The sequence below is a fragment of the Eucalyptus grandis genome, chromosome 8, assembly GCF_016545825.1.
Source record: "Eucalyptus grandis isolate ANBG69807.140 chromosome 8, ASM1654582v1, whole genome shotgun sequence".
Classification (NCBI taxonomy): Eukaryota; Viridiplantae; Streptophyta; class Magnoliopsida; order Myrtales; family Myrtaceae; genus Eucalyptus; species Eucalyptus grandis.
In genome coordinates this window covers 23,156,373-23,166,660 of record NC_052619.1, presented here as the reverse complement: position 1 = coordinate 23,166,660, position 10,288 = coordinate 23,156,373, and the positions used below count along the sequence as shown (strand labels likewise).

General features: G+C 40.6%; 1 protein-coding gene across 1 annotated transcript; it reads right to left on the bottom strand.

Moving 5' to 3' along the window:
- Positions 1-2,097: 2,097 nt before the first annotated feature.
- On the bottom strand, positions 2,098-4,379 carry LOC104457218 (lysM domain receptor-like kinase 4). Its single transcript, XM_010072155.3, has one exon. It carries the CDS (start codon positions 4,212-4,214, stop codon positions 2,283-2,285), a length of 1,932 nt encoding a protein of 643 aa, XP_010070457.2. The 5' UTR covers positions 4,215-4,379; the 3' UTR covers positions 2,098-2,282.
- Positions 4,380-10,288: the final 5,909 nt, after the last annotated feature.

Genomic DNA, 10,288 nt, shown 5'->3' with positions numbered 1-10,288 from the left:
GCCCGTCAAAAAACGACGAATATGTCTTCCATCATCCCTTCTTTTTCGCTTGAATTTGACAGCGAACAGGGCATCTCAAAGCTAGTGTGAAAACGCGGTTTACCACAGTTCCGTTTGATTGTGCTTTTGGCCTTAGATGTGGGTGTATTTCGTGTCCAACGCAAGTACCTTTAATAATGTCACTAAGTTCCTTTAAGTCACTTCAAAATTGAAATCTTTTCCATAGACCTGTAAAATGTGAGCGTGTTCATGAAGAAGATGCCCAAGGGGTCATCGGAAAAGCAACAAAGCTCTTTAAAGCAACGATCCATTCCCTGGGCTTTTTGAATTGGTCCACAAGATCCTAACATCTCTTGTACGTGAAAGGTAAAAGAAGCGGCTGTAAATGCGTGAACGTCAAAGTTGGGGAGAAAGAATGTATCCACATGAGCTCTTGGATAAGATTCTTCTCACCATGTCGGGCGAGTGCACGGCAAAAGAACCAGAAAGAAGCAAAATTACTTTGCATCTTTTTTCATTCTATATCAAACTAACGGAAGCATGGAGTATTCACAGAGAAGAAAGATGATTTCCATCTAGGGTTTATCCTAGCTTGAAAAAGATCCGAGGTTGAAGTCTTCATGAGAGAGCAAGATTCAATGGGCCACTTTAGGTTTTGTCTGAATGGAATAAAACATCAAGAAAATCTTGCACGATCTCATGGTAGGGCACAAGCTGGCAAAGTATGGACTTTCAAGTCAATGAGTAAAATTATCTTGTCGGTGACTTTAACACGAAAACGGACGGGCACTGTCAGGTGGAGTACTAAAACTAAAGCTTACCTAGTAAACCCTTTTGGTTGGAAAAAGCATATGCTTAATAAACCTGTGGACAATTTAACACCCATCATCTTTTTTTAATTAGAAGGGTTTAATTAAGTGCTGAACTGAATATAAAATCCAAAGCTACTCTGCGTGCGATCGAAGTTTATGACCTTGGAGCTTGGAAGCTTTGAAACGCAAACTCAATCCCGAGATTAAAAATGAAAAAGGGGTCGACTAAGACTAACCTCGATGAACCTTGTCTAACAAGGACTCTTACCACCATCAACTATGCATTCATGATTTAATATGATGAGTATTATTCAATTGCCTTGTTGAAGGATAGTCTGTGCAAAAAGGTTTGCAATGTGTAAAGCAAGCGAGGCTCTGAGTCTTCACCTTCCTCCTAATAGTGAAAATAGATTGTCACGTAAGATGATTACTGTAATTTATGCTATTTATTACTTGATGGGCTCTAACTCATACGCTTAAGCTTTTTTGGCATAAAATTGAATCGAGCTAGGTTTTTATAAATGTATAGATGGGCTAACATCATGTTATTACTCTCCTTGATTTGCAACAATCCATGATGTCGTGTTAAGTAATGCAATTAGACAGAAATAAAATGGATGAGGATTAACTATTTTTGGATCATGCCTTTGTTTATTATTGTGTATTTAAGTGGCCTTAGGTGTTCTGAAATAGATGCGCAATTTCATAAAAAAAAATTTAAAAAAAATTTGTTCAATGATTGAAGAAATTACGGATGAACGAAGGAGGTAGTAGCGAAAAGAAGGGATCGATCTTGTGAAAAATGCTTTAAAGAAACCCTTCAATTTTTTTTCTTCTTTTCGAAAATGAAAACTGTTCCCACTTGGTTTTATTTGTTAAATGTTGAATCCTCTCCCTTCAAGCTTCTTATTTTAAGGAAGTATTGAGCATGCAACAGAAGCCCAATCATTAGAAGGAAGCACGAGTACAAATCCGTCAATATATATAGTTAGACAATTCTTCACTCAAAAAACTAAATCACCGAATTATAAGCTATCACATATCAACTATTAGACATCCTACAAATTCTCTGATTTCAGACTTTTCTCAAATGTACCTTAATAGAGAGTTCCCTTATATTAGCAGAATTTCAATAGAACTAAGCGTGGAGATTGATTGATCCAAGCGGTTACATGTTTTTCCCTATATATCTCATTGCCTGTTTATCTATTTATTTTTGTTGGAAGGGTAAGATGAGGAAGATGAAAGTGAGACAGACATAGATTAGGAAGTCTAAAAGAGGAGAGAAAAAAAAGTGGATGGTTATTTATAATATGAGTGGATATAAGATAAATTAACAGAAAGGTAATTCGGGAAATTAAAAATGAGACCGTAGAATGCTTTCACATAGAAATATAGATATCATCACCATCTACACAAATTAAGAAACTGGAACGACCATGCATGGATACATGAAACTTCTTCTTTTTATTAAATCACGTTGCTGGAAGATTCCCAGCTGATGGAGGATGCCAACAACCCAGAGAGATACTGCACGATCTCGTCCATGTCGGGACGATCGACCGCGTTCTTCTTCAGGCAACATCGGATGATCCCGATCATGAAAGCCGCCAGATTCGAAGGATAACGTCCTCCCAAGGAAGGATCAATCAAGCCCGCCAACCTTTCAGTCATGGTATCCTCTGGGACAACCTCGTCTAGGGCTTCGTACAGATTCAAGCTCTCCTCTTTAGTCAGGGACTCCGCCTCTTTTCCCGTGATGATCTCCATCGCGAGGACCCCGAAGGCGTACACGTCGAGCGCAGTGGAGACCAGACCATTCTCCAAGTACTCCGGGGCCATGTAACCTTTCGTCCCGATGATGTGGCTTGTCAAGTCAAACCGGCCCTCGTTGCCTTCTGCCGACCTCGCCATGCCCAAATTCGTTATCTTGGCCCGGAAATCGCAATCGAGAAGGATGTTGCCGCTCGTGATGTTCTTGTGAATATGAGGAGGGCTGGTGAAGCCGTGGAGATAATTCAGTCCGGTGGCCACATCAAGTGCAATTTGAACTCTTTGAGTCCAACTCAAGACGGTTTTACTATCACCTTCTGTGCTGTAAATCCAGTCACTTAAGGGTCCATGAGAAGCAAAGTCATAGACGAAGTACCAGTCGCCGTTGTTGAAGCAGATCCCTGAAAGGCGAACGATGTTGAAGTGGTTGATCTTCTTGAAAAGGTTGATTTCCTTGATCGCATCGCCATTCACTTTCTTGATAGCGACGAAGCAACCGTCGATCTCCCCCCGGTGGACCGACCCTTTAATCCAGCAGCTAGGACTAAAATCATTGGTCGCCAGTTGCAGTTCTTCGAAACTGTACACTTTGATGGACTGAGCTATGCCATGTATGGTCTGCATCAGTCCCTGAGACTCTTCCTCTCCCTTCACGATGCGCGTCTTGGGGTCATCAGGGACAATGGTCGCGGCATGTTGCACAATTTTGCGGCGAAAAGACAGACAGAAAATAATGCCACTGCCGATTGCCAATGTACAAGCAGCTCCGATGAGTAAACCAGCAATTGCAAATACCCATTTGTTTCTCAAACTACTAGTCGATGGCAAAGCAGGTGGACTTGGCGACTGTGGTGGAGGTGGCGTAGGTTGGCCTGGTGAGGGAGGAGGTACTATTGTTTGATTACTCAAAGGCGGGCTTCGAACGGGAACTAGCAGAGTGGTGAAGGGATAGATCGTTGAGACTTGCTCGGAAAGACCGTTTGCTTCCAACGTCCATGCGGTGTTAGCACCGAACCGGCCGCTGATTGTTCCAACGTAGTTACCCTCGGCAACGACATAGCTCAACAGATACTTAATTCCGAGGTCGGTTTGGTTCTTGGTAGGACAAGCACATCGGATCGGAATGGTGAGGTCTCCGCTGTATAAGTCCACGGTTTGGATGTCGTTTTGATCCTTGATGGCGCGGCACGTCGTGAGGCCTTGGTAAATGTCATTGACAATCACGTAATAATTGTCTCCCCGCCTAATCGAGTACGTGGCATTTGCCTGATAGTGCCGACCCGAGCAGGAGCAATTCACGGGGACTATCACCATATTGTTGGTCGGGAACGTCGCATTCGGACCGACGGAGTTTATGGCAGAGAGCTGAGATGGGTCGGAGGCCAGGAGCTTGGCGATCGACCGGACGGTGTCATAGGGTGGGTTGGATCGGTAAATGAGGTAGGTTCGGCAAGTCCTGTTCAGGCCATTGCATGTGTAGCCCAGACGAGGAGAGGAAGAGTCGTTGGTCTTGGAACAATTCATGATGGTGCGCCGGCTGATGTAAGGTTGCTGTGTGTGGGCGAAAGATGAGAAATGCAAGATGGAGAGAGCAATAACTAAAGAGAGAGAGAGGAAATTCATCTCCATGTTGTGATGAATTCAGGTTTGGCTTCGATGTTTCAGTAGGGAATATCGGTTGGCGTGTGAAGGAGAAGGAGAGGTGAATGCTTCTCGTGCAAGGGTTTATGGGTTTAAATAACGGGTAAAATGCATATGGAAGGGCAATTTCTTGGAAGGTCACAGCTCAAGGGCAGGCAAGGACCTCCACAGGAAGATTACCTCCTCCGCCAGGTTGACTTGATGTCCATTTATTGTCCTTTTTTATGGAATGATTCACCAGATCCATCATTGTCGTACGTTGAATTAGTCCTAGGATAATATAAGCTGTGGGATGTCACTATTGCTTAGGTAGGCACTCGTTCAAACGCATATACGTAGCTCTAAAAGTGACATATAACAGCCTATGGGCTTGTTGATCGTGACTCGAAATGAAATTGGCCGTTTAAGTCTTCGGTTTTGAGCTCGGCCCATAAAATTTCCATGGACATCCTAACTTGGAAACCTTGGAGGTTTACCATGGAAGCGGAGACTGAACGGGAGGTAGATGACTTGGGTGTATTTTGTAGTTAGAGATTTTAGACCGACTTCGTAGTTATATCCCAGAAGTTTTACATAGGATGGAAGAGACATTGTTTAATGATCATTAGTCAACACTTATCTCAAAAAAGTCGTCATCTTATGTGGTAACTCATAATATTCATTTTGAAAACTTGACCCACGTGAAATATATTATGAATGATATTAAAAAAATTCTTTAGTAGATGCATTGTCTAAGACTCATACTCGATCTGACGAGAATGGTTAGTGATTATTGAGGAGATAGGATTTGGATAAGCTGCAGCTCCTTGCGCGCTTAGAGGATTGCAAATAAGGAAAGAATAAATTGGACTACGAATTCAATAGGGAAAGTACTGCTGGACGATACGGATCAACATTGACGATAATGCTTATCTTTAACTAAAGGAGTTTGTGACACTTTAATTCTCACATCAAATTAGATACGCTACCTAAAGTGATCCATAGATTAATACTTACTTACATATGATTATCACCCTAAATAATTATTCAAATGACTCCTTTTTGGACCCGGTCTTTACGCCCCTCGATTTTGATTTTTGCAAAATCTCTTCGGATGGAGACTAGAGGCCACAATAATAATCTCTTTCACTCTCTTTCGTTTCTCCCTCTTTTCTCACTGTGGGAGAGGCAGGTTCTCGCCATCTCTTGTGCCATCTATCATCTCTGTTCATTAGACCGTCGGACATATGTCTCTGTGTCGATTTGTAATCCAAAATAGCAACATAACTCACTCCCCACGCAGACTCTCCATCTCCTCTTTTGACTCGTCCAAGCACAACCCCATCATTTCCTCCACCATGGTTACCTTCCGCCACGGCAATACAACCGATATCATCGGGACGAGCACCATCGCTGTCTTCGCCCTCTTCATCGGGTCAACATTCCCTTCCTGCACCCTTGACCCACCGAGGCCGCGACGCAGGCGGGGAAGATAGATGAAGGGGAGACCGCCCCTTATCGACCACAATCTGACATTGTCCGAGCTTAGCAATGGATAGACGGGTCTGTTCGATTTTTGTTCTTGTCTATAGCAGTTCCCAGTGAAGAAACGTAACAAGTGACGTGTCTAAGCCATTTCACGGACCCAAAAATTGGTTCGGAACGCTGGTCAAAGACGAGAAATTTTCCAGCAATGGGACAAGCCTACTAGTACTGGCCTAGTGGCTAACTTGGCGAACGTACATCGCTTGACTTTGACTCTCGAGTCTCGAGCAGCATTACCCGTCAATCACTCTAGAATTATGAGCGCTTAATGGGGAAAATGATTGCACTTGGCGCTCACTAAAATTGACTATTAGCAAATGACGATGACAACTTCTATCCTTCGTTGTATTTTCATATAATTCCTACGCGACTTGACTTCGAGAGTCCACGAGCCACCTCCCTGGGTCTTGGCGTCGCATGTGCTCAGACAAGTTGTAGCTGGAAAGAGTGCATCCGCGAGCATCGTATGCATCTAGATAGATGCACATGTGCGTGCGTGGACCTCGGAGGTAGCTAGGAAAGATGGATATTTATGGATATTTAATCTAATCAATCATTCTAAAGCTTATCTATCTACCTTGCACTCTCTTATTTGACAATATTGATGCAATTTCTGAATCCTAAATCCTAAATTATATGTACAGTGCACACTTTCTAATACATTGTCACGGTTCATTAGGTAGGGGACATATGAACATGGAGAAAATTACAAAGAAAATTCTAAACTTATTACATTTATGAAAATATAATCAAAACCTTTCAAGTTGATAAATTTAACTCTAAATATTTTAACGATTTGTTAATGTAGTCTATCTGTTTGATTAAAAATCACTTACGTAAATGCCAGTTATCTCACATGACATAGCCACGCGACAATCAATGCTTGATGTGTATACTTTTTTATAATTTTTTTTGTTTTTTTTGTTTTTCTTTCTTTCTTTTTTCTTTTTCTTCTTATAAGTCCAGCAACCTTACGGGCCACGAGGCGAGGGTTGCGACTAGTGTGGTGAGGGTTAGCTGGTCCTTGATTGTGACCAATGAGGTGATCCTCGCCAAACTTGGTAGGGAAAAAGAAAAGAAAAATCTAAATGAAAAAAAAAAATATTAAAATATTATAAAAATTATCCACATCAGTACGGAACATCCTACGTGGCGGAAAAAAATTGGCCGGAATAACTAAATTGACAAATTGTCTGAATGTTTAAAATTAAATTATCCAAATTGAAAAGTTTATAATTAAATTAGCGTAAAAGACAATGGATTTAGGACTTTTTTGGTATTTTTTTCTATAAGCTTGAGCAACTCTGAGTTTGAGGAAGATAATTTTTATTTTAAAAATCTTGCTTAAATTTCTCTTAATTGTGAATCTAATTCTAACTATGATCATCTTCATCCCTTCACTTGCTGTAGTGTAGCAGATTGTTATATAGAATTTATCACTTAGGAGCCATGCAAGATAAAAGTCTCTTTTACAATTTTAATGAGAGAAAGAAGTGATGAATCTTCTTTTCAATCCTGACACTGCTTTTCTTTTGATCACATCCTTTTAGTTACTAGCGGTAATTGCCTCTGAATTAATCTCTTTTTAGTGGGCAAGACACCTTAACATCGTTTACATTCAATTAACAACAATGATATAGAAAAAGAAGAAGAAGAAAGAAACCCAATTTAACTATATTCTCTCTCTTCTTTGTCTCTTTATGTGTGTTATAAATTAAATTTACATGTGGATGATGTTAAACTGCCTCACCTAAAAGAAAATAAATGAGAGAAATAAAAAGATGTGTTACAGAAAAGCGATAACACAATGAAGCAATCTCGTTATTGGAGATGCCGATCGACAAGTCTTTACAAATGCTTCTCGATCTCGAACTCCTTAAGTAACTTTCTTGCTTCTGTTTCCCTATGAAATAAAACTCCAAATATGAAACAAATCAAGAACCAATAAGCGAATGAATCAAATTACCCCGTAAAAACTTAATAGGCCTCATGAGCAATCTCTCTTTTCCAATACATATCCTCTTCTCTTTTGAGGGCCCCCCAAACTTTACCCATCCCTGAATCTAGTCTTTTTCGGGTCAACTCGCTCGTTTTTACTTTCACGTCCCTTCAAGTCCTTTTCGCTCAATGACCCGCTGGAACTTCGTCAAAACAGTAGTTTCATGATCACATTAACTTTCATGTCAAATCTTTTACAGCAAATCAAGGAGAAACTTTTGTTGAGATTTCGCTTGATATCAGCTATTCATCAATGCTCCGGTGGAAAGTAACCGGAAGTAAAGCTGAGGGACCTAATCTTGACAAATGGTGAAATCCTTCTGGGGAACAAAGCTCTAACCCTAATGAAATGGTCTAGGCCTTCTGGAGCTCTGAGCTTCTAATAAGTCCAAGTACAGTGACAAAAGCCCAAGTAAATCAAGAGAGAGCGACATATGGGTGGACGTCATATGGACCGAATCTTCCCACGCTCACGTGACCACCTCACATTCTATCTCCATCTACTTTTCTTTATGAATAATTCGCGGGCACAAGCACAGAGATCCGACTAACTCAAGGCTACGGTACACCTTGAGCCTCGTAACTTTCGAGTCCAAGTATTTGTAGATGGCTCTGGCATAGAGCACTTTGGTGTGCAGTAGGCGACTTCTAGTTATTAAGCTGATCTAACCAACTGCACCAACCTAAGTAAATTACCATCTCCGTGTTTTTTTTACATGGTTTATCACATTTTTCTTGTAAAGGTTCTTATTTTCCTCCATTCTAATTGAGAGAAAGTTTCCTTCCATCACGCATTTGATTGACTGATTTTAAATACGGTCATCATCAATGTTTAATTTCAATTAAATTGGTAGGCGGGTGATGTTCGTAACTTACAATTCACAAGTCAAACACATGATCATAAAAGATTTTCTTCAATCAAAGAGGGTAGAAAATATTGTCCTCCTCTTGGAATTGTCTTGGTCTTTGGTCTTTGCTGTGATTATATTCAACTCCCAGACAGCAATTCTCCAATTGGGCAATTACGGCTACAGGCCTCTCCTACTTAGGCCTCTTCATCTTGTTGTATCTAGACTTGTTAAAAGCTTGAGGTAGACAGGCCATGCAGTCCGATTCGGACTATTAACTTTTGAACAGAAATGACGCTCTTGATGAAAAACTTCAAAAGTACTTGAAGTACTCAAGGGACTAGTATGAGTGATTGCGTCGTAATCTTTCATACATTCGAACGGACTTTACTAATCTCTCGATGGATGTATTTTGACTGGCTGAATTTATATGCATACTAATCTACTTTTGCATTTATCAATCGGTCAATGATCATAGATCATCACTGTACGATAATGGTAAATAGTATAGACAACGTCTAGTACGAATATAAAGCTTCCTGAAGAATGACTGCTGCATTGTTGGATTGCGATGGAGTTCCATCGACAAGGCCTTCCCTTTACGTAAATGAGATTTCCGACATCGCACTAAACTTCTTATTTGACGAGGAGTGCAATTTACAATACGTGTGCAAATGCTCGATAGCATGTGAGGGGATCGATGGGTTTTCAGAGTTGATGCACTTTGTCCATTGACATGTATTAGTAAAGAACTGTATGTCATGCATTATATGTTAGTTGTTGCGTGCATCTTGTTTATGTGCGGATAAAAGAGTCTCCATTTGTTTCTAATGGGAAAATTCGGGAAATAGGATTCCCAAAACAGCGGTTTGACACAAAATCAAACCCTAAGAGAAACAACGTAGCAGAAACGAGCCCAGCAAAAATCATGAATCACCGATCCTAAGACACATCACATAATCAAACGTACCTTGTTTCCACAGACTAAACACCGGTGTTGCGACACGAGGAAGAATCCACATTGTTCTTTAGAGGATAATCATGTTTTGTTCTTTTGGGAGAAAATAGTATGTGAAGACATCACTTTTAGAGAGAACATAATCTCTCGTTCTCAAAATACGTAACTTCACCCCCGATTAACCGACTCCAAGATTTTCCCTTATCTTTAATAACTTCCTCCATGGGCTCTCAACACACGGGCTGGGCCTTTGGGCCCATTATGGGCGGACGGACCAATTTAGGCACATCAAAAGGAAAAATCCATTATCTCCCACTCGCACATGGTGGGCCAAAACCATCATGGGCGGACAGGCCTTACTTAGGTTTATCAAAGAAAAAATCCATCATCTCCCACTCAATATAGTGGGCTGAACAAAATCCTCTTTTCCTCACTGCAACATTCATATTGGTGAATAGTCCGTGCGACAAGCATACTTTGAGAGCTCGTTACCATACATTTGTTAGGAATATATAGCTGCTCATAATGGGCATCACATCCTGAGTAAATTTAGTATGCAATACCCTAGATTAATCGATCACAATTATATCTCTCTTTTGACCTCTTTTTAAATAATGATATATTGTATTCACAATTATGATTATCCCATAAAACAATCATAATTGGTCGACCAGTGAATATAAAACTATAATGTGATTATCCAAATTCTATTTTCCTTTTTCCTTGAAACTCTT